At 31.3% G+C, this 24,015-nt stretch overlaps 13 protein-coding genes across 13 annotated transcripts; 5 read left to right on the forward strand and 8 right to left on the reverse strand. All coding sequences in view use genetic code 12, as the record gives it.

Annotated features, from left to right (window-relative positions):
* Positions 1 to 375: 375 nt before the first annotated feature.
* TOP1 (DNA topoisomerase 1) lies at positions 376 to 3,326 on the forward strand. The gene has a single exon (XM_064883784.1). It carries the CDS (start codon positions 836 to 838, stop codon positions 3,200 to 3,202), a length of 2,367 nt encoding a protein of 788 aa, XP_064739551.1. The 5' UTR covers positions 376 to 835; the 3' UTR covers positions 3,203 to 3,326.
* A 480-nt stretch (positions 3,327 to 3,806) lies between these two features.
* Positions 3,807 to 5,232, forward strand: RJT21DRAFT_118882 (pheromone-regulated protein). The gene has a single exon (XM_064881194.1). The coding sequence runs from the start codon at positions 4,066 to 4,068 to the stop codon at positions 5,221 to 5,223; it is 1,158 nt and encodes a 385-aa protein (XP_064739552.1). The 5' UTR covers positions 3,807 to 4,065; the 3' UTR covers positions 5,224 to 5,232.
* Positions 5,233 to 5,453: 221 nt separating this feature from the next.
* On the forward strand, positions 5,454 to 6,496 carry RJT21DRAFT_21814 (uncharacterized protein). The gene has a single exon (XM_064883786.1). It carries the CDS (start codon positions 5,575 to 5,577, stop codon positions 6,334 to 6,336), a length of 762 nt encoding a protein of 253 aa, XP_064739553.1. The 5' UTR covers positions 5,454 to 5,574; the 3' UTR covers positions 6,337 to 6,496.
* On the reverse strand, positions 6,358 to 7,174 carry RJT21DRAFT_118884 (uncharacterized protein). The gene has a single exon (XM_064881195.1). The coding sequence runs from the start codon at positions 7,124 to 7,126 to the stop codon at positions 6,656 to 6,658; it is 471 nt and encodes a 156-aa protein (XP_064739554.1). The 5' UTR covers positions 7,127 to 7,174; the 3' UTR covers positions 6,358 to 6,655.
* Positions 7,175 to 7,794: 620 nt separating this feature from the next.
* Positions 7,795 to 10,300, forward strand: RJT21DRAFT_21806 (uncharacterized protein). Its single transcript, XM_064883785.1, has one exon. It carries the CDS (start codon positions 8,141 to 8,143, stop codon positions 10,256 to 10,258), a length of 2,118 nt encoding a protein of 705 aa, XP_064739555.1. The 5' UTR covers positions 7,795 to 8,140; the 3' UTR covers positions 10,259 to 10,300.
* A 22-nt stretch (positions 10,301 to 10,322) lies between these two features.
* RJT21DRAFT_118889 (uncharacterized protein) lies at positions 10,323 to 11,929 on the forward strand. Its single transcript, XM_064881196.1, has one exon. It carries the CDS (start codon positions 10,721 to 10,723, stop codon positions 11,795 to 11,797), a length of 1,077 nt encoding a protein of 358 aa, XP_064739556.1. The 5' UTR covers positions 10,323 to 10,720; the 3' UTR covers positions 11,798 to 11,929.
* RJT21DRAFT_138608 (uncharacterized protein) lies at positions 11,923 to 14,711 on the reverse strand (the record flags this gene model as incomplete). The annotated part of the gene is made up of 1 exon (XM_064883322.1): positions 11,923 to 14,711. The coding sequence occupies exon 1, from the start codon at positions 14,557 to 14,559 to the stop codon at positions 11,923 to 11,925; it is 2,637 nt and encodes an 878-aa protein (XP_064739557.1). The 5' UTR covers positions 14,560 to 14,711.
* RJT21DRAFT_103553 (eS1 family ribosomal protein) lies at positions 14,697 to 15,977 on the reverse strand. The gene has a single exon (XM_064879770.1). It carries the CDS (start codon positions 15,753 to 15,755, stop codon positions 15,018 to 15,020), a length of 738 nt encoding a protein of 245 aa, XP_064739558.1. The 5' UTR covers positions 15,756 to 15,977; the 3' UTR covers positions 14,697 to 15,017.
* Positions 15,978 to 17,656, reverse strand: ILV5 (ketol-acid reductoisomerase). Its single transcript, XM_064881197.1, has one exon. The coding sequence runs from the start codon at positions 17,442 to 17,444 to the stop codon at positions 16,236 to 16,238; it is 1,209 nt and encodes a 402-aa protein (XP_064739559.1). The 5' UTR covers positions 17,445 to 17,656; the 3' UTR covers positions 15,978 to 16,235.
* A 607-nt stretch (positions 17,657 to 18,263) lies between these two features.
* Positions 18,264 to 18,608, reverse strand: RJT21DRAFT_112757 (YqaE/Pmp3 family membrane protein; the record flags this gene model as incomplete). The annotated part of the gene is made up of 1 exon (XM_064880107.1): positions 18,264 to 18,608. The coding sequence occupies one exon, from the start codon at positions 18,606 to 18,608 to the stop codon at positions 18,264 to 18,266; it is 345 nt and encodes a 114-aa protein (XP_064739560.1).
* Positions 18,609 to 19,087: 479 nt separating this feature from the next.
* RJT21DRAFT_112758 (YqaE/Pmp3 family membrane protein) lies at positions 19,088 to 19,510 on the reverse strand (the record flags this gene model as incomplete). Its single annotated transcript, XM_064880108.1, has 1 exon — positions 19,088 to 19,510. The coding sequence occupies one exon, from the start codon at positions 19,508 to 19,510 to the stop codon at positions 19,088 to 19,090; it is 423 nt and encodes a 140-aa protein (XP_064739561.1).
* Positions 19,511 to 19,995: 485 nt separating this feature from the next.
* On the reverse strand, positions 19,996 to 21,603 carry RJT21DRAFT_112759 (serine/threonine protein kinase; the record flags this gene model as incomplete). Its single annotated transcript, XM_064880109.1, has 1 exon — positions 19,996 to 21,603. The coding sequence occupies one exon, from the start codon at positions 21,601 to 21,603 to the stop codon at positions 19,996 to 19,998; it is 1,608 nt and encodes a 535-aa protein (XP_064739562.1).
* A 1,903-nt stretch (positions 21,604 to 23,506) lies between these two features.
* On the reverse strand, positions 23,507 to 23,992 carry RJT21DRAFT_83321 (glutathione peroxidase; the record flags this gene model as incomplete). The annotated part of the gene is made up of 1 exon (XM_064885357.1): positions 23,507 to 23,992. One exon carries the CDS (start codon positions 23,990 to 23,992, stop codon positions 23,507 to 23,509), a length of 486 nt encoding a protein of 161 aa, XP_064739563.1.
* Positions 23,993 to 24,015: the final 23 nt, after the last annotated feature.

Here is a 24,015-nt window from a genome sequence, read left to right on the forward strand (position 1 = left end):
GAAACAACATGTGTTAGAATCGTGGAGAAGAATAATAGTAGCTTGAACACTGCATACGTTGACCAAGATGGATAGAAGTACTGAACAATTGTTTATTATGACGTTAGAGAGGCTCCTAGACCAGTCCAGGACCATTACCCAATGTACCCACAGTAATGTCGCAGCTATACAGAAAATGGACCAGAACCATAGCTAATTAATGTAGTACAAGAAGGTAAAGAAGGTAAACCATTACATTCGCATGTATATTCATACTACTTGTATGCCATACAATCATGGAAGTTTAATGTCGCTATATAAGAAGATTGCGCGTCTTATTTTGGCACAAACACAAAATTGTCACGTAGTGCGACAACGAAAAAATAGCTCAAGATGGATTGAACAAGTTCATCTACTGGTAATAATTAAACTTCTTAGACTTGGTGTGGACAACCGTAACGAATAAAAAACAACTGAACTAAGTTATTGAACAGAAAGACACATATTTCATTGGAATAAAACTGTCGGAGATTATCAGAAATTCAAAATTCTTTTTTTTTGGTCTCAACCACTTCTATCAATTTTATAACATTTTCTAATAAAATAACCAAATCTGTAATTAGTAAAGATTTTGGTTTTGGTATTTGTTCAGAAAGTAATTCCAGGAATTTGGAAGCGAGAATTATCTAAACAGTCGTCATATATACTATTTGTTAACAAATCGTATTTCAGTAGTATCAACTCTCGAACGTTGAGAAACAATAATCAATCTAGAAGCATAACATCAACTTTGTTAGATTCACGAAAGTCTGACTCAATTAGTCCATCTAATTTAGCTAAAAGTTCATTCAAAATAATGCTGGACTCATCATCCGACGACGACATTGCTTTATCAAAAAGAAATAAAGCATCGCTTAATGGTAATGGTAAAAAACGAAAGAAGATCAATTCTTCGGATGATGATGATGATGTTCCTTTAAGTAAGAGAATAGCGACACCTCCTGCTTCATCACCTTTGAAAAAGAGAAAGACTGAACCAAAGTCGAAATCAACTTCTAAAAATGGAACTTCTAAAAAGGATGTTAAAGAAGAACCAATAACTCCGAAAAAAGCTACTGTGAAAAAGTCTACGACTTCTCCTACAAAGAAATCCACAACTGCTTCAAAAAAGGCTGTGAAGAAAGATGACGACAAAGACAAAGACAAAGGCAAAGTCAAAATTTCCAAGGTCAAAAAGGAAGAGAAAGAAGATACACCATCTCAATCGCAACAACCAGAAGAACAAGAAGATGAAGAAACTTATAAGTGGTGGGAAGCTGAGGATTTGGATGGTGAAGTTAAATGGGATTCATTAGAACATAATGGGGTGTTATTTCCTCCTGAGTATGAACCTTTACCTTCCCATGTGAAATTATGGTACTCTGGTAAACCTATAGATTTACCACCAACTGCTGAAGAAGTAGCAGGATTCTATGCTGCTATGTTAGAGACTGATCATGCAAAAAATGAAGTATTTCAGAAAAATTTCTTTGAAGATTTCCTTCAAGTCATTAAAGAAACTAAAGATGATCAATTACGTTCTACGATTGTTTCATTTGATCAATGTGATTTTAGTAAAATGTATGCCCATTTTGAACAATTAAGAGAAGAAAAGAAGGGTCTTAGTAAGGATGAAAAGAAAAGAATTAAAGAAGAAAAGGAAAAATTAGAAGAACCTTATAAAACTTGTTATTTAAATGGTAGAGCTGAATTAGTAGGGAATTTTAGGGTTGAACCTCCTGGTTTATTTAGAGGTAGAGGGGCTCATCCAAAGACTGGTAAATTAAAAAGAAGAGTCTTTCCTGAGAATGTTACTTTAAATTTATCTAAGGATGCTAAAGTTCCACCTCCACCTCCTGGTCATGAATGGGGTGAAATCAGGCATGATAATACTGTTACTTGGTTAGCAATGTGGAAAGAAAATATTGCAGACAATTTAAAATATGTTAGATTTGCTGCAAGTTCATCTATTAAGGGTCAATCAGATTTTAAAAAGTTTGAAACGGCCAGAAATTTAAAAAATTATGTTGATGCTATTAGAAAAGATTATACTAAGAATTTAAAAAGTGAATTAATGCAAGAACGTCAATTAGCTAGTGCTACTTATTTAATTGATAAATTTGCTTTAAGAGCTGGAGGTGAAAAAGGTGATGATGAAGCTGATACTGTTGGTTGTTGTTCATTAAGATTTGAACATATAACATTAAAACCACCTAATATTGTTGTATTTGATTTTCTTGGTAAAGATTCTATTAGATTTTATCAAGAAGTTGAAGTAGATAAACAAGTTTTCAAAAATTTAAGAATTTTTAAGAAGAGTCCAAAAGGACCAGGTGATGATTTATTTGATAGAATAAATCCATCAATTTTAAATAAACAATTACAGAATTATATGAAGGGTTTAACAGCTAAAGTATTCCGTACTTATAATGCTTCAAAAACCATGCAAGATCAATTAGATTTAATACCCAATGAAGGAACAGTAGCTGAAAAACTTGTTAAATTTAATGCTGCTAATAGAACAGTTGCTATCTTATGTAATCATCAGCGTACAGTTTCAAAGAGTCATGGAAATACTGTTCAAAAAATTAATGATAAATTGAAAGAATTCTTATGGCAAAAGATTAGATTGAAAAAGATGATTTTATTATTAGAACCAAATTTAAAGAAGAAAGATAAAAAGTACTTTGAAGAAATTGAAGATTTAATCAAAGAAGATGAAGAATATATTCATGATTTAGTAATTACTAGACAACGTGAACAAGTATTAAAGAAAATGGTTCGAGATAATGAGAAATTAAAATCAGAGAATGAACCTTTATTGACTGAGAAATCCGATTCAATTAAGGAAAAATTAGATAAAATTAAAGAATTGGAAGATGATTATAAGAAGGAATTAAAAACTGGTAAACCAGTTATGAGGAAAACTGTTACGGTTGAAAAATTGAAACAACAAATAGAAACTATAGAAACTAGAATTCTTAATACTACATTACAATTAAAGGATAAAGAAGATAATTCTGAAGTTTCTTTGGGTACATCTAAAATGAATTATATTGATCCTCGATTAACAGTAATGTTTTCTAAGAAATATGATGTTCCAATAGAAAAGTTATTTACAAAAACCTTGAGAGAAAAGTTTACTTGGGCTATAGAATCTGCTGATAAGGATTGGAGATTTTAATGTGGTTAAGCTCATGGGAAGACACCCCTCTACGAAATAAATAAATAAATATATTATTATTATTATTAATGGAAACACCCTGTATAACATAGAAGAAAATAAATATATAAATTTAAAAATTAAAATTTACACTTGACCCTTCTATAGTAAATTGTTCTTGGCATTGTTCCAATGTTATTGTTTCTGATCAACGCGTCGTGGTGTTATTGTAATACTAACTCTAAATAAAGCGCGCTCTCACATACATTATTATTATTCGTTTTGTTTGGCATTCGCACACCACTCCTTACATGATTCAGGTGAATTACAGCCATGTTTGACACACATTCTGCCATCCCCTGCAATCGCCAGTAAGTCACTGTGCGATCATGAGTTGTATGGTTGATAAGATACTTAATATACTCTAACTGTAATAACCCAATAAGTAATCGTCAATGGAATAGGTAATAATTTATGTAACAAATCCATACCATTCTATTACAAATTTCTCTACTATAAGCTTGGTATCTGTAAACGATCCCCGATGAGGATACATACTACTTTTGTGTCTTTCGTAAATTAACATGAAATGTACATATTCAAAAAATAAACTACGATCTCAAGACTCACTTGTATATATAATTCTATACGGCTCATAATTAGATTCAGGGTCGAATTATTTATATTTCTCTTATTCTTATTCTTATTCTTATAACCTCACCTACTGAGAGTCATTCATTTTGGTTTCAGAATAGTCATACGGTCGTATTGATACTATCACTGTTACTGTCCATTCATTTAGTAGTTTCGTTTATTTATTTGTTTGTATTTACCTTGTTTTAATTCCTTTCTAAATACAGTTCCTAATAGAAGATTTATTCATCATGAAGGTGCTCAGTATATTACTAGCCGTAACCACATTATGTGTTGCTCAACAGATTGTTATTCAGACCAATACTGTAAGTCATCATCATCATCATCATAAACACCAGCATACTAAAACGTTACATATAAATGTTCCTAAAATAACGGAATTTGCTAAAAGAGCAGATACTTCTACAACAGGTGACAAACTCCCTCCAGCTCCAGCAATGCCAACTTTATCAACTAGTACAGTATATAATGTTGATGTACAAGTTCCTGAAGTAAAAAATCCATATACCCAGAATTCTAGCTTACCCGAAGGAATCGTGTTTATTATTGTTGGTGCCATAATTGGGCTCGTATTTGTCCTGTTTGCTGCTTATGGAATCATAGATTGGTTAATTTCCTATCGTAGATCTAAATTAGACCGCGAAATCTATTATCATAATCTTGCCAATGGTGGTGCATCATTTGGAGGAAGTTTATTTGGTGGGAATAGTACAAGTTCTAATTCTTCTATGTTCGAAAAGAATTCGTCATATTTATCTAATTCATCATTTTATCAGTTATCTCGTAATAATTCTTTAGCTCAATTAGATGAAATGATTACTACTTCTAGTCAACAAGGTCGCACTTACCGTGATGCAGTTCAGGGAAATATTTATAAGAATGGCAATAATAGTGCTAGTAAATTAGCTAGTAATCGTGGTTCAATGTTTATAAGTCCCGTATTAGAGACAATTAGTGGTAGAAGAAGTTTATCACAATTGGAATTACCATTATATAATCAACAACCCGCTATACCGTTAGGTGATCAAAGTGTAATGATGGGTAGTTCAATATCTTCTCCAACTTCAAATATACTATCGCCTTATACTGCACACAATGGAGATCAAGGTAGTAGAGATTCACTTAATATCAATGATTTTGATTATCTAGAAGCTGAGGGGTTATTAAGAAATAATGATAATAGTGATGTAGAACTGGCTATTGAGATGAGACCTATCCAAAATTCACATCATTCATATGCACAATTAATCTCTAACAGTAAACTAGACCAAAATTCAACATCAGAACTACAATCACAATCACAATCACAATCACAACCAAAACAACAAGAAAAAAGGAAACTGAGACCTCCGAGCTTATATCTAGACGACTTGTTGAATGACCAGTAAATAACACCCATTAGTCACACTATAGAATATTACATGTACTATTTATTTATTTATGTATACTATTACACTTGTAATTCCGATTTTGCGGCCAATACAAAATGCGCCGAAGATTTCCCCCACAAAATATCCGCAGCAGCAATCATGTGACGGAACGTCCCGTGCGATGTCACTAAATTAACTATGAGTTTCACCCCCTCCCCGATAATCAATTGGCCGACATTTCTATAGTTAACATATTGAATTAACCGACAAACAAAGTTTACTAATTAGTTGGTTTAAATATTCATCTTATCACTTAGCCCATTTAATTTAGGGTTATTTAAACAGTCAATTACCGATCAATTGCTTATTATGATTAGACATTCATTGTTAAGAGCATCAAGCTCATCATTAATTAGAATCAGTAGAACATCGAGAACTTTTTCAAATTCAGTCCGAATCGGAGCTAAAGGTGATTCATCAACTATTGATTCATTTAAATTACCATCTCAAACTTCAATTAATGAATGGGAATATAAATATGATTTCATTCCTAAAGTTGCAAGTCCTAAAGTTCCCCCAGTAACTAAAGAAGCTATTAAACAAGATATTGCTCAAGAGAAATTAAAAGAAGTAGAACGTGAATTATTCGTTGAAGAAAGCAATTCATCTATTAAAGTAGAAGGTAATATAGCAGATGTAACTCATGGAGGTGAATCAGTTAAAGTTGAACCAGAATATTTACAAGATAGAGGTAGTAAACCTGTATTAGCATCATCTAAACAAACCATTGCAAATAATGCCACAAATAAACCAGCTAATAGTGATAAATATATTCATAGTTCAGTTAATCCTAATGTTAATCAAAGTGATGTTGTTAGTTTAGGTGAAAATGAAGTCGATCATAAGGTAACTCCAATTCAACAACAAGAAGTGATTGTTGAAGATATTGAACATGATAATTTACAAAATGCAACTTCAACTAAAACAACCCCAGGTCCAGCTGAAACTAATAAATCGGAAAGCTCTAGTTCTGAAAGTTCTGGATCTGGTTATACTGTACCTGTTTTATTACTTGGTTTAGGTGGTGCAGGATATTATTACTATTCAAGTAATTCAAGCAACAAGAAATAGTCTTGTCATACTTTTTATAGATAAACCAACATTCATATTGTTACACTTATAATTCCTATTATTTTTTTGTTATTCTTATCTATTACGATCATATTTATCTACATCTACATCTACATCTACATTCAATAAAAAGATAAAGCACTTGAAAGTTACTTTTCAATAAATAAGTTGTATTAAATAATCCTAAAAAACTTTTCATTTCAATCTCTTAGTTAAAAAAAATCACAGAGTTGACACTGTCTATTTTATATATATATTTACACGGGGATGTTCTAAATTCTTTAATTTCTTTAAAGCATTAGTTTTATGAGAGACTACTCTAATATTGACGAGAAGCTTCTTGACAGGCCTTTAATTGTTGTAAATAGTAATCACAGATTTGCATATTACCACTGTTGTCTTCCAAACATCTAGTGAAGTTTCTAGCATCGGCATCACAATGACTGGCTTGTTGTTGATATTGACTAGATTGTTGAATTGGAGCGACATCTTGTTGTTGAGGAGCATCAACTTGTTGAGAACTTGAACCACCAAATAATCCAGTAATACCAGCACCAATAGTATGACCAACAGCAGAACCAACAGCAACACCAGCAGCAGTAGAAGCCATTTGAGCAAACATACCTGGTTGTCTAGTTTGAGTTTGTTGTTGAGTAGCTGGATTAGAAGCAGATGTTGGATGAGCAGATGGATATCTACTTTGTGGAGCAGAATGAGCTGGAGCAGCAGCAGTATGAGCTGATCTGGTTTGAGTTCTTGGAGCTGGAGCGGATCTTCTTTGTCTAGCCATTTTGTTTATGATTATTGTTATGTTATTGTTACAGTTAAGTATGTATTACCACTAATCTTCCATAGTAATAGCATACCTTTTATACAAAATTTTCGCACTGTTAGTGGCGAACGTGCTAGAATGTTCGTGGGGTCTGTGTGCAGGTCCGCTGCTCCCCGAGATTATGCCGAGGAGTGACAGATAATTACGAGTTTGCCATCGATGTCTATTAATGATGTTAATTGGTAGTGTATTGGAGACTCATTTCCATTGGAAATAAAGTAGTACTAATAAAATTATGTAGTTATGACTATTAAAGCTTAAGAGTTTTGAATGTTTCAGTTCTTTTTAGAGATCGTGCGTCACATGACCACAGGTCATGCTGGAGCATTGTCCAATCAATTATCCCCATTTACTAATAGATAAGAATTCTCACATTAGTATAAGTATACTTATGAGTATATGTATGAGAGTTACACTATGACATTGAGTCATTTTAAGATATACAGAGTAAGTAATAATTAATGACAATATAAGCCTAATTTACTTTAGTGAAACCACAATATTGACGACAACGAACACTCTGTCTACATAGGTATCTTATCTGCGACACTACTACTTCCCCAGAAATAGTCAAGGAATACAACTACAAAGTATACGCAATTACAGTACAAAGTAACCAATTGTAACATCTTGTAACTAACATACTATACACATATACCCACACTTATTCACACTCTCTAATAAACTCTATCTATCTCTTTACACAACTACCCCAAAACACATTCACTAACAATCATGTGATCGCAATCAGTTACTCAAATAAATTAATTACCTCCACAAAACCAAATCTAGTACCGCCCGAAATTATTAACTGAGCGGGCAGGAGGACCGATCACTGAACAATTTGACAACGACAACGAACTGCAACAACACCACCACTTAATCGACCCCAGTAGTTGATTAACGTGTTATACAGATTCAGTCAAAAAAATCAACAAAAAAAAGAACCCACATTAAGTTCTACTCGTAATTATGGATTTCGAAGAACAATTAGATAAATTAGATAAGTTGGAATCTCCAGCCTTAGTTGGATCTTCAATTAGATCAGCTGATGATTCACCTCATCATAATTATATTCATCCTGAAAGATACTCTTCATCCAAAGATCATTCACCTGTTGGAACCAAAACTTCAAAAAAATCATCATCTGTTTTAAATCAAAATATTTCAGCTTCATTAGATGAATTAATTAATGAAGGTGCCCTTTTAGGTTCAGAAGAAGATTTTGATAAATTTTTAGATCAAGATGGTACTATTAAGGGAGATGTTAAATATGAACCATCAGAAGAGCCAGTTCAAGAAGAAGATGAAAAACCAGAAGATTCAGAAATTGTTACTAAACCAACCACTGAAGAATCAGAATCAGAATCAAAATTAAAAGAGTTACCAAAGGATGAAGAAATTAAAACTGGAAAATCAATTGAAAAACCTATCGATTCAACTACAACTGGAGATAATTCATCTTCAAGTTTTTATCAACAAGGTGATGATTATTCTACTCCAAATTTATCACAATATCAATTAGATAATGATATTAAAGATCATAATTCTTTATTAGCCAATGTTCAATCTTATGATCCTCAAAGATTACCAAAATCTTCAAATCTTGGAGTAACTGGAGCCCTTTCTAATGAAGCCTTTAGAAGAACAGATTCTCCAAGAAAATCAGGTGTATCACCAATTAGAGCTTCATTAATTGATCATGGTAATGCTCCACAAGGTGGAATTCATACCCCATATTTCCATACTGATAGATCAAGATCAAGATCAAGATCTGCTGCTACTACTGAAAGATCAGTATCAAGAAATTCAAATAGACCTCATTTAGCTAGAGGTGATTCTTATAAGAGTACTCATTTAGAAGAACCTTCTAAATATGAATTACCTCCTGATTTTACAACTCAAGAAGAAGAAGGAACTGATGATAGAAGAGGTAGAGCCTTTAAGCCTACCATGGGTGAATCTGTTGCTAAAGCAGAAGCTCAAGCTGAAGCTTTAGCTCAATTACCTAAAGATCCTTCTTTAGTTACTACAGGAGATTATACTAATTTTAATGTAGATAGTCCTGTATCTGAATCTGTTGCTCCAAGTGCTAATATGGTTGCAACTAGATCAATTTCTTCTACTAATTATTTAAGATCAATCTCAAGATCAAGAAGTAGAGCTGTAGATCATTCTCATGAAAATGAAAAGAATGATGCTAACACGGAAGAACTTGTTAGAGAAGGAGCTTTAGTTAATGATGATCCTTATTCTACTATTGGAGATTTGGATAGTATTGTTGAAAATGTCTTACATCCAAAAAAAGAAGATGAGAAAGCTTCTGAGGAAGTACCAGAAGTAACTGAGGCTAAGGAAGAGGAAACAAAGGAACCAGAAGAAAAGGAACCAGAAGAAAAGGAACCAGAAGAAAAGGAACCAGAAGAAGTTGAAAGTAAAGAAGCTGAAACTGAGGAATCCGTAGAAGCTGAAACCAAGGAGCAGCCAGAAGAAGCTGAGTCCAAGGAGACAGAAGAAGATGAAACCAAGGAGCCAGAAGAAGCTGAAACTAAGGAATCAGAAGTAGAGTCTAAGGAGTTGATTGAAGAACCAGAAACAAAAGAAGAAGAATCAGTTGAAAAGGACGAGCCTGTTGAAAAGGACGAGCCTGTTGAAAAGGAAGAAGCAGTAGAAGAACCAGTTTCAGTTAAGGGACTCAGCATTAATGAAGATAAATCTGAATCTTCCACAGAAAAGGAACCTGTTGTCGCGACTAATACTGAAGATCTTGAAGATTTAGATGTTTCACCTGAAGAAATTAGAAAACATTTAGAATCACTTCCAATTTATATCTTTACATCTTTAGCTGGTGGTATGCAAGTTATGACCAGAACTAATCGATTAACTGTCATACTACGAGCCAATGGAATTAATTTTGAATATCGTGATTTAGGAACTGATGAAGAAGCTAAAAAGATATGGAAGAGGCAATCTAATGGTAAGACTTTACCAGGAGTTGTTAGAGATGATGAATATATTGGTAATTGGGAAGAAATTATTGAAGCTAATGAAGAGTATAAACTTAAAGAACTTCTCTATGAAACCTTGTAATTCTTCAGTAGTATTCATATAATATATAAGATATAATATATACAATGTATATGTAATACTGTATTAAGTCATATATAGTAAGTCATATATAGTAAGTCATATATATTAAGTCATATAAGTCATATACAGTGTCATGTACACGACCTATTTGCCTTGGCAAGGAGTATTTGATGCAGTCTTTAACAATTGACTAAGTGAATCCGTAACTCTGCTGGTTTACCAAGTTGTTCAGATATAATGTTGACTTAATTCAAATACCAGGTAGTGAAAATTGTTTAGTGTGTACGACATACAGTATGTAATATAGTATAGTATTGTATAGTATTGTGTAGTAATTTAGTATGCATTAACTATGGTGTGCATATAGCCTTCCCCATCAACCCACAGTAAAGTTAAACCCATACCCATCATAGTTAGTACTTCCTAAACACTAATAACAATAATAACCATAGTTAAAAGTTTATGTCATTAGTAATACGAGAGAGTAGCTTACGTCATACTCGGTATATTGGAATTTCAGGGTATGGTCCAACATCTCATGTAAATATTTTACCCAATAGATGTATACCACGATCTCCAATTATACCATTAAAAAGTAATTCAAGTATTCCAATTATAAATTATCCAATAATAACTTATATTGATAATTATGATTTAATTAAGTATGAAAAATGTATAACACAATGGAATAGTAGTCCTCCACCTATTCATAAACAAAATTTAATTAATAATAATAATAATAATAATAATAATAATAGTGAAATTAATCAACCTGATAAAGATAATCAAAAGAAGAAGGCAAATTTAGGTTCAGTTATTGATCAATTAAAGGAACTAATTCCAAATATTCTTCATTCATCTTTACCTAAATCATTAATTTCAAATGATATTCTGCTTAGAATATGTCCAACTCATTTTAATGAAGATTATTTACCAGCATTAAAGGGTCAAACAACTTATTATGCAACTTGTAAAGCACTTCAATTAATTCTTACATCATTAGTATTAAGTCCAAAAGTTAAACTTCATATTCAATCTATAAGAATTTATGATGGAAATGATGCATTAACTATTAATCCTCAAGCAATGAAAATTCATGTAAGATGGACAACATGTGCTGAAGGTTGTGAACATTTATCTTCTGATGAAGCTTATCATTCTACTTCAGATGCAAAATTAGGATCTCATAAATGGTCTAAATTGGATACTATGAAGATATTAGATGATCATAATAATAATAATAATAATAATAATAATAATAATAATAATAATAATAATAATAATAATGAACCTGTAGATGTTGGCTCTGGCAGCCTATCAAAAAATTTACCTTCAATATCTAAGGCTTTATCTCAATTACCTACAGCTTTAATAGGGTTAACTAAAGTTAATAATCGACTAGAAAGAGTAATTACTGGTATATTCATATTTGAATTAAATGATCAAAATGATAAAATCATTGTTCATACTATTGAAAATGTCGATATAATTGAACGTACAGAAACTGAAGGAGTTGATGGAGAATTAAGAGTTTGTTAATTTGAATATCGTATATAAAATTTCCTGTAAATAGCAAAAGCAAAATAATACCAACCTAATTAATTAACTAATGTATATATGTATATATTTATATTTATATTAACCATCATGATTTCGTAAATTCATTATAGTAACTTTTCTTTAATATCATCAACATTCAAATAATCTTGATAGTTGAAATTTTTAACCAGCTTTTTTATATCATTAAAGGTTATCTTTTTATTGTTTTTATGTTTATTTGTAATATCAGATTCTTCATCTTGATATATATTTTGTAATTGATAAGTTAAAAATTTCACTTTTTCAACTGGACTTAATTTCTTTCCATATGTTTTATCTACCCATTTCCATAATTGATCTTCATCATTAGATTTATAAATTATTTCATCAGCTTGTGAAGGTGTTATGGCTTGTATTGCATATAATAAATGAGTATTTATTAATACTTGACTCTTAATAAGTTCATTAGATTCATTAACAACTTTAAATAATCTTAATTGAATAATTAATAACAAAACAAAAAATGATAAGATTAAATAAAGAACATAAATAAGATTATTTTTAATAAATCCAACACTTCCTCCACTTGAAACATTAACATTTTCTTTACTAATTTTAACTTTCTTAACTTTTGGTGTTGAAATAATTGGACGAATTTCTTCATTAATAGGTATAGGAGGAGTTATTATACCTTCAGTTAATATTGTACATTGATTAATTTCTTTCTTTAATCCATCAATATAATCTTTAATAACAGCTTTTTGTCCTGCTAAAGATTGTTTTTCAATAACTCCTTTAATCCATGAAGTTCCTGTCCATTTAATAAAAAATGACATGTTTAATTTAGTTTTATTATCTTCTGCCCAAGTAAATAAATATCGTGTCTTTACTGTAAATGAATTCCCCAGGGGTACATCAGGAGTCGATGTGGTTGTTACAATATTAATATAATCAGCAAAATTTAAATGTTCAATAACTTCAGTTACTTCACATTTAGTAGATTTTGGTCCAATTGAATATCCTAAAGCTCTTCTATATGTATAAGATCTTTCTGATTTAGTAGGATCATCTTCCAGAGGTTGAAATATACTATATTCAGAAAGTTCTGAACCATCATGAGTTTCTATAAAATTTCGATGAAATGAAGTATTAGTTTCACCAAATGTTATATCAAATATAATTCCTAATGGAGCATCTATAATTTCTTCACAAAGTTCAATTTCATTATCTTCTGGAGTAAATGAATCTCCAACTTGGGTGGGAGAATGAGTATCAGGACCTAAATTTTTATATTTTGAATCAGGTTTAAATTTTAATATTTTTGAAGTAATTTTATGTTGATCAATATATCCACCATTTTCACTTGTACCTACAATTGGTGAAGATATATATTCTGTAAATTCTTCTTGAGAATCTTCATCTTGAGAATCTTCATCTTCAGAATATTCTTCTGCTTCATTTTCATCAATTGACATAATATAATTATGAATTCGAGGTGATTCTTCTGGTAAACATTTTTGATCATTAATATCTAAATTAGGTATATTTGAAGAATTAATTATATTATCATTATTTTGATTATCAATTTTTTCATTCTTACTACTGGCAGTTTCTGATGATTCTAATTTTCTTCCCGTACTTTCTTCCCAAACTTTTACTATAAAATCAAATGTCATATCTCTTGATAAAAAACTTGCAAAAGTATGTTTAATTTCATTGGTTTCTATAGCAATTCCATTAGGAAATAATCCAGCAGTATGTTTCTTTTCAAATCCAATTATATCATTCATAGGAATAATTAAACTAGTAACCCAACCTAATAAATTGGAATTAAAACATATATAATTTTCACTAATATAAATTCTACCTTGAAGTAAAATTTCTCGACTTAATGCACAAGCAAAATCTTCAAGTAATCTATCAGTTAAATCAATTGATCTAAAAAGTTGATGAAAATCAATATTTCTCTTTAATGCTGCATATCTATAATTACTATCAGCAAAAAATTCATCAACATATAATCTTGAATCAAATTTTTCAATTGGTACATTATCTGGTGTATCAATTGATGGTAAATAATTGCCTTCACTTATTGTTCGTCTTGATTTTCTATAAGCAATTATCTTTGGTGAATCTCTTGGAGATCCAATATCATTAATACTTTTTGGTGAAGAAATTAAATTATCCTTTGGTTCATTAACTGTTGAATCAGATGGTAAATTCAGTAATCCTTGTAAATTTCCAAGAAATCCAGATTTAGTAGGACTTAAATATTCTTCTGGTCTAATAGATTCTTGAAATAATCCATTACCACTTGAATCTTTTGAAATAATTGAATTTGCATCATGCTTTGTCGTTTTAGGATCAGCCGGAGTTGATTTTTGAATAAATGGAGATTGTAATGATAATGATGATCTTGAAGCCTTTGAAGTTGGAGTTACTATATGTAATTTTCTATGTCTTAATTCCATTGATGCCTTCTCTAAAGAAGAATTAGATGATAATTGAGATTCTGAATCCATTGTACTATCAATTTTCTTATCATTATTGATAACTCCAAGATATAAATTTGATCCATTACTCTCTACTGATAATCTGTTATTTAATTTATTGGAATTATTACTACTATTTGTACTACTAGTATTTCTTTCAGTTTCTTCTTTATTAACTTCATTTGAACTATTTATTGGTAATGAATCATTAGAAGCAGGAAATGAGTATGACCATGGATCTTCCTCATCATCTATTACTCCTGAACTCATTATGGGAAACTATATAGTTGATAAAGTTATAAACTAATGATAATTATAATGATAATCACAATAATATATAAAAAAAATAATCAAATATTCATCAACTTATTAGTGATATTTCCAGAATAATTGATTAATTATGATTTCTCAATTTCGAACTACCTAAATGATTAATGCTCGCAAAATGGCTATACGAAAAAGGCAATGGGAACAAAGCGTAGTGACAATTCAACTTTTTTAAAATTAGCAGCAAATAATGGCAATCATGTGCAGATATGCAAATATGAATTGTATACAAATACGTTATTGTATATAAGTACTTTGTATACAAATCAAGTAGTATAATAAATGAATAAATAAATAGATGTTAAAATAGATATACCTTTAAATAGCGAAGATGCGAAATGATGAAATTGCAACATTGATAGAGGAACGACGGGTAGCAAAAATAAACGAGAATAGCTTAATTAATTTAAACCTTCATTAAATTGAATAGGTTCACCAATATCTTCAATATTTGAAAAGTGATTAATTTGACGTTGAAAATTAGCAGTAACTGTTAAACCTTTAATTAATTTAACTTTTCTAATATGGGTATGATATAATGGTAAAATTCTTTCTGAACTCTTTTCAATTTGTTTAATTATAGTATCAAGCATAAGATCTCTAACTAATTCATCAAGAGTTGACAGAGTTACATGATCTTTAATTATTTCTAATATCTTATTTCTCATAAGTTTAATTTGTGATGTTTGAGCATGTTTACCTTTACGTCCAACTACTACATTTCTAGGTGATGTACAAACAAATATTCTAATTGAAATATCATCAATTGTTTTAACAGATAAATTTGCTTCAATAAATGATTGACCTCTAACAGTTAATGAATTTAATTTATCTCTTGTAAGTTCCATACCATAAAATGATGTTAAACAAGTTTTACCATTAATTCCATTAATAATTAATTTAAATTTCTTATATGATTGATATTGAGACATCAAATCATTAAGATTAACTTCAATAACTCTTCCCTTTAATTGTTTAACAGTTTCATGACCTCTATTAGCTGGTGTACTACCAAAAATTGCCCCTCCTAATACTTCAGGAGCTTTAATCCCAAACCAATCCTTTTTATCAAAGGGTCTATTTCTACTACCTCCCTTTTTAGTTTTCCACTTTCTTGTTTTATTCTTCCCGACAGTCATAACAGCTATAGTTCTAAGTATAGTTACGAATTAGATACACAATTAAGTTAGAGTTATAACTAAGGGGGGGATTAAATAAATAGGAAAATTGTGGTAATCTGGATCGCTCTTTTTTACAGCCTTTCCTATTTGGGAATTGTTAGACAAATTGTCAGCCAAATTGTCTGTCAAATTCTTAAAGGCACAAGACAAAAACAACACCTACATTATAAGAATAATAATATTTTAACGGCAGAACAATGTTTATTCAACAAACAGTAAGTTCATATATATGCAATATTTATAAGTTATTTGTTTTAATTAACCAAAAGCAGACCCATAATAAAAAAACACGAAAAAGCGTAAAAATAATAAATAAAAAAGATTGTAAAGAATTGAAGTGATTAGAGTGATAAAATCATTAAGTCATTCAAGAAAGACCATTATGAAGTATATGTGATATATTGTTTGTGTTTTTTTAAATAATGAAGATCAACCCATCTATTGGTTTTCAGGACGTAATTTTCTAACTTCCTTACCAACTCTCCAGATTTCCATGTTTCTAATAACTTCTAATTCTTCTTCTAATCTTTCTCTGTAATCAACTTGAGAGTTGAATTCTAAAGATCTCTTAGTTTCAGAACCATTCTTAACAGATTCATATAAGTCAACAAAGACAGGTTTTAAAGCATCTTTAAATCTTGGGTACCAATCTAAAGCACCTCTTCTAGCAGTAGTGGAACAAGCATCGTACATGTAATCCATACCATATTTACCAATTAATGGATATAAAGATTGAGTAGCTTCTTCAACAGTTTCATTGAAAGCTTCAGATGGAGTATGTCCGTTTTCTCTTAAAACTTCATATTGAGCTAAGAACATACCGTGAATACCACCCATTAAACAACCTCTTTCACCATATAAATCAGAGTTAACTTCTCTTTCAAAAGTAGTTTGGTAAACGTAACCAGAACCAATGGCAACAGCTAAAGCAATAGCTTTTTCTTCAGCCTTACCAGTGACATCATTCCAGACAGCATAAGAAGAGTTAATACCTCTACCTTCTTTGAATAAAGATCTGACAGTTCTACCGGAACCCTTTGGAGCAGCTAAAATAACATCAACATCCTTTGGTGGTTCAACATGAGTTAATTCCTTGAAAACTGGAGAGAAACCATGGGAAAAGTATAAAGTCTTACCTTTAGTAATTAAAGGTTTAATAGTGTTCCAAGTTTCAGATTGAGCAGCATCAGATAATAAATTCATGATATAAGTACCCTTTTCAATGGCTTCAGTAACATCAAATAAATTTTCACCTGGAACCCAACCATCTTCAATAGCAGCTTTCCAAGAGGCACCATTCTTTCTAACACCAATGATAACATTTAAACCATTGTCTCTCAAGTTTAAACCTTGACCGTAACCTTGAGAACCATAACCAATTAAAGCTAAAGTATCATTTTTGAAGTATTCTAATAATCTTTCTCTTGGCCAGTCAGAACGTTCATGAACAACTTCTTCAGTACCACCGAAATTAATGGTTTTAACACCACGAACAGCCATTGGAGTCATAGATTGTTTGGAAGCAGCAACCATTGGTCTAGAAGCTTGAGTAGCTAAAACAGAAAGAGCTCTCTTAGCAGCAACTTGTTTAGCACCACGAGATGAGGCAATCTTAGCCATACGAATAGAAGCGTTTCTGAAAGACATTGTAATTATACTAATATATCTTCTAATTAATTTGAATTAAAGTTTATTCAATGAATGTTAATAATCCTTAAAAGAAATCTTTATAAATTAAGTGAAAAAATTTCTAATAATGAAAAATACACCTAATTATATACTAAACTTTGAACTTGTATAACCCCCGAATTGTTCAACTCCTCACTCATTGAAAAGTGAAAAATTCGACGAATAATTCATTTTGTGTTCATTTCTCCGTATGAGTAACTTTTTAATTATGAGAAAGTCGTGTCCTGAAGTTCCGGTCACAGGTCCGCTTTCGCACTTTCCATATCATCTCTGGGGTCAAGCCAAAAAAAAAAGAAGACTGAGTCATATGACGGACTAGCGGCAGTGATCCAATGAAGTCAATAGTCAACGTCAGCAGTGACATAATTAAGATCAGTATATGAAGATACTTTTGCAGCAATCGAGATATTACTCCTTTTCTTGTGACAATCCTATATTATAAAAGTTATATACTATGAATAGTTATCAAAAATGGGTAAAACTACAACACTAAATTATCTCTACCATTATATTCACTCACTCTTCTTTCTTTATTCTTCTACGCTCCTAAACTATATGTTCATACGCATGTATGTGCTACCAACTTGCCTATCATAGGACCAAAGAACCCATTTTTGTGCCATCATTCCTCCGGTTCAGCATACATAAAATTGAGTTCGCTAATTTCTTTGATCGCGAAAAGGCCCGGTGTTCGACGAGATTATTTATCGACGATATCTAATTTTGCAACAACTTTAATGCGGCAAAATGATTCATGCGCTATCGCTCTGCCCCGCTTTATTTCTTAGTGTCAGTATTTGTTTCATTCGGTGAATATGTTGGAGGTGGTTTAGGTTCATATGCCTGAGTTGAAGGAATAGGAGGAACTTGTCTAGGAGAATTATTGTTACCATATCCAGAGGAAGTGTAAGCTTGGCTGTAACTTCTTGATGTTGAAGTATAATTACTATCGGAATATAAGATAAAAAGACCATGAACCACCCCAGGAAACCAACACCAGCAGTATAAAATTATATTAATTAATAAACTGCGTCCAATCCCACGTATATAATATACAGTTATTGGTGAGACTAAGATAGTGAGAATGAGTAAACCTTTTTTACTATGACCGTGATAAGACATTTTTAATTTGAGTGGGTTCAATATTGCTGTAATATACTTGCATTCAATTGGAATTATACCAGTACTTATATTGTTTCATCCTATTTAGTGGAAGTATATTGGAACCATTTCGTACTTTGACCTCCGATTACGTAATCGTGTGCAAGGCCCCAGTCTGGAAATGGTTCATGTTGCGAAATGCTTGGTTGGATAAGGCTGTGCCAGAGGTTCACATGAACCATAGGGGTGACTTTAGACTCAGTAAATCGCTTATAGGGCATATTCTCTAATGTTGGGGGCTTTTTTTTATTTAGATTAGACAGGGCCGTTTAATTAAACTCTATATATATAAGGAGTTCACAAATACCATGTATTTAATAGAATATATTACATACGTTAAGAGTAAGCAATAAAAATCGATATAAATGAACCAATTGCTAATAACAGTAGAAATTATATTCAAATATACTTACGTATGAATATACAGGCGAGTTTTACATTTATGAAGAATTCTTAACATCATTATAAGTTGGAGGATTACCATCAGATTTGTAATTTCCCACTTGCTGAGCTTGAAATTCATATTGTTGAGCCTGAGTAGTTGTTGCTTCTGGAATTGCAGCAACATGTTGAACAGGTGCCGTACCTGGAGCAGGAGCAGGAGCATTTGTGGCTTGTGGTGGCGGACCAGCAGGAGCAGCAACTGGAGTAACATCCTTATCTTTCTTATTGTCAGCCAATGCAATATAAATAGCATGAATCATGGCAGGAATGAAACCAAAAAATAATAAAATAAGATTAAGGAACAATTGTCCTCCACAACCTCTCTTCATAAACACAGTTAATGGAGGAATAAAAATGGCTATAAGGACAAGAATCCCCACTTGGGTATCATCTTTTCTTTCTTCTTTAGTTGAGTGCATCTTCTATTAATACTAAGAAGATAATTAAGATAGTTAAACAGAAAGTATTGATTAAATTTCGATCAGGAATATCGAGATGAGATGACACGAGATATTTATAACTATTTCATTGATTTAATTTCACACTATATTAATTCCAGCATTTTTCGAATGCGACCACAAAGATCAATAACACTATTATAAACAAGGCTATTGTTCTGAATTGAATGACAGACCAGGGCAGATTTCAGGTGAAAAAGGGCCTATATTATGTAAGCTGTTTTCAGCCTCATCCTCATCTCTTACGCACTTAAATTCCAACCACACTATAGACACAATAAATACATATTACAAGATATATGAGTATGGTTTATACGCCTAGTGTATATTGAAGTAACGGTTAAACTACTTCCGATAAATATAAAAATTCCAGTAAATAAAATAAAATATAAAAAACTAAATAGCAGTGAATCATTAGGGCATTAAATTATCATTAGAAATCATGATCACGTGCACTCATACCAATCTTTACACCCTTCTGGATATAACAATTCAACTTCAACTATACGAATTGGATGTTTTGAATCCTTTAATGGTGATACCATGGTTGATGTATTTGTTGAAGTAGGGGAATCTTCTCTTGCTGGAGTAGTACTAACTACTCCTGCATCAACAGTCAGACTAGATTGGTTAGAGTGTGTGGTAGCAATTATAGTGGAAGGAAGCTCTTCCTCGATGGTTAAATTATTAATCAATTCATAATTAAAATCATAATGACCATCTTCATTATAATCATCATCAAAATCACACCAAGACTTTGTCGATTTAATAGACGATTCAATCAATGATGGTGGCAATTTTGAATAACTATGATGTTGATGTTGATGATGATGAACATGAGGAATCATTGTTCTGGCTTGAACAATTGGAATTGTGTTTTTGTTATATTCAAGCAAAACATAATCATCATCAGATCCATCAATAAACTCTTTATCCTCTTCCTTTTCTGAACCTGATGTAATTGTTGATTTACGACTAGCATGAGACATGAATTGTAAGTCATCGTGATCCATGTCAAATAAACTAGCTTCATCTGAATTACGTTCAAACTCTTCGTCTTCAACTTCATCATCAAAATCAGCGTCATCAACAGTAAATCCATTTATAGCCCTTGCATTTAAATCATTCATGAATGATTTCAAGTCACGCTTCCTGATTTTCTCTTCAAAAGTAAGTAAATCATCTTCTTCATTACCAACCTTTAATAAATTCATAAAGATTTCAAAACAATTTGAATTCATTAATGGATAAATATCATATAACACTGAAGGATTATTTAAATTAACAAAATTCTTGAAATTTGAATCGGCTTGAATAGAAGCGTTATTAGATTTGAATGGGCATGTACCAAAAATTGCACTTAAAAGTGTAATTCCAATTGACCAATAATCACTATAAACGCAATCATAAGTCTTAGTAAAGTACTTTTTTGTTGTTGGATTCTTTAAGAAACATTCTGGAGCCATGTACTTCTCTGTACCAACATTAAACTCATTACTAATTCTAGTTGTAGTGGCTAATCCCCAATCACAAAGTTTGAAATTGGAGTTTGAATCAATAAGGATATTTTCAGGTTTAATATCACGATGATAAATACCAATTGAATGACAATAGTTAATGGTTGTACTTAATTGATTGGAAAGGGATAAAATTTCAGACATAGTCAATGATCTTTTATGAATCAAATCATATAAATCACCTTGAGAACAATATTCAAGAACAAGAATAATGTAATCATTGATTTCAAAAGCGTCGAGTAATTGACAAATATTAGGTCCATCTTTAAGTGATTTAAGAAGTTTAATCTCATTAAGAGCTGTTTCAACAGTAGGACCATTAACAGTGTTACTAGTTGATTTTGAGATTGATTTGAGACTAACTTCTTGATTAGTGGATAAATCTAAGGCTAAAGATACTTTACCAAATGAACCATTTTGTAAATGTCTAATAAATTGATAACGATTGTTTAAAGGTGATGTATTAGTTTCGTAATGATGATAAATATCATCGACATAAGTTAAATTGGATGAGGAGGGAGACGAATTAAATGTCATTGTATACGTTAATTAAATATGCAGAATTAAATAAGATAAAAAGGACGAAGTAAAGTGATGGAGATCAATCTATGGAAAGATGGAGTGAATCTAACTAATATAAAAATGAATGCAGAGTGGTTGTTATTGATTTTGGTTCTGGTTTTGGATTGAATTTGGATTTGATTTTAATTTTAATTTTGAATATTAAATGAATGAACTAAAAGAATGAATTATGTACGATTGATAAAGTTTGATTGGAACAGTTTGGATACAGATTGTTAATAATATATAGGGGAAACAAATGCAGTGAGAATCTAATTGATTGATTGAAACAAAGAATGAGGAATAGAAGGTAGCCGAGAAGAGGTCAAGGAATTTGGATGGAACAGTGAATAGTATAAGTGTAACTATTTCTAGATGACTTGTACTAAATTTAATTAAGATCTGAGATGGTACGAATGGTTACGACTACTATGGTCTTCAAATAAATACAGTGGAGTGGAATTCTATTTCGTATACGTTTCTTTCTTTCTTTTAACTTAATAAGTTTCAATTTATAATAAAATAATTCCAAACGAATTAAGTTTAATTAATGGATACCACAATAGATATATAGGGAATCTTAAACTATAACTAGAAACTCTGTGGGGGGAGGGGTGACTCAACTTTCTCAACCCAGTAAAAAATGCGGAGGAATTACCGGGCAATATATTTTAAATTCTGTGCACCGAGAGCTTTTATCCGTATTAGCACAAATTATCCACTAACGTGAAATTACACAGTACAGTAAAGTTGAAGTTTAGAATAGATAGGTGTATAGATCTCAAATGTAATCTGATGATAATTATGTCGTTACTTATATATACGCAAAATAATAGTTATTAAGAATAGTTTAAGGGATAAAGGAAAATAGATTCTAATAGGAATAGGAGAATCTTCTACGGAGTTCTATTGATCCAAAAATAAAAATACTGTGGATATAATTCAGTGAGCTGTTTTTCTCGGTATTATTTTGTTGGTTGTAACGGCAGTATTTCTAGAATTTCTACTAAAGGTTATAGAAAAAAAAGGGGGATGGGAGATCAATGGGCAGGATCTTAACGGCGAGCGCCTCAGTGTATAGAGCAATCAATATTTTATGATTTAACAAAGGAAACTTAACTAGGGTATATTTTCCTTTGGACTGTTGTAAGGTGACAACAGTTATGTTGGTCGTCAAGTCTTCAAACCTTATAATGCATAAATGACATAAGTGAATGTGCACCAGGTCACAAGAGCATTCAGATTTGAGATTTCTTTCGCTTTTGTGGTGCCGGTGTCGCAGTACGGCTCGATGGAGCAAAGGTATTTTTGTGCAACGGTACACTACCCTCACACACTTCTAGAGTTTTCTAATGCCTCTTCATTGTTTTTTTAATTGCCGGATTAAGTAGCTAGCAATACCGACTCTTATCAATTACATCTAGATCATTTACTTATCAGAAACAATTCTGAACTACTACAATTTCAGTTTAATCACGCTTAATTAACCATACAATAAAATGGTATTGCGTTGTGATCACCTAATGCGCTTGATAAGCTCAAGATCATAAATCTTATCTTATTTCTTAAAATGTACTATTGTCTTCTGAATCTCATCCCTTAACCAATTTGAATCAATTTATCTGTACCCGTGCGCCCATTGAGATACCAATTGCGCTTCTGGACTCTTAAACTATTTGAATGGAATAACTGTTGGTTAAGATAAGCCTATATAATATCAATTGGTTAAGGGGGTCTTTGTTTCGTAATGACAGTAGTTCGCTTACTTTTCTCTTTACAACCATCATTATTACTGTTATACTAATACAATTATATATTTAGTAATCGTCCATAATATAGACGAATTAAATAATATAAAACAATTTGATAGAACTCTAACCTATTGGGCCAATAATTCATCAATCTTTGGTGCAATAGAGCTAGGTTTAGTAATTGATGAATATCTTTCAACTACATTCCCTTTCTTATCAACTAAGAATTTCTCAAAATTCCATTTAATTCTATTCAATCCTAATAATCCCGACTTTTCACCTTTCAAAAACTTGTAAACTGGATCAACATTGTCACCATTGACTTCAATTTTATTTAAAACTGGGAATGTAACTCCATAATTTAATGTACAAAAACTAGCAATTTCTTCGGCATTCCCTGGTTCTTGACCACCAAATTGATTACAAGGGAATCCTAAAATTTGAACATCTTTATCAGCATATTTTTTATTCAATTCTTCTAATTCCTTATATTGTGGGGTGAATCCACATTTAGAGGCAACATTAACTATAAGTACAACTTTACCCTTTAATTCTTCAAATGGGTATGCTTGCTTTTTAGCATCTAATGGCTTTAATTCATAGAATTTACTCATACTTTTTATACTTGATGTGCTTA

Source organism: Scheffersomyces amazonensis, assembly GCF_036850825.1.
Source record: "Scheffersomyces amazonensis strain UFMG-HMD-26.3 chromosome Unknown RJT21scaffold_2, whole genome shotgun sequence".
Lineage (NCBI taxonomy): Eukaryota > Fungi > Ascomycota > Pichiomycetes > Serinales > Debaryomycetaceae > Scheffersomyces > Scheffersomyces amazonensis.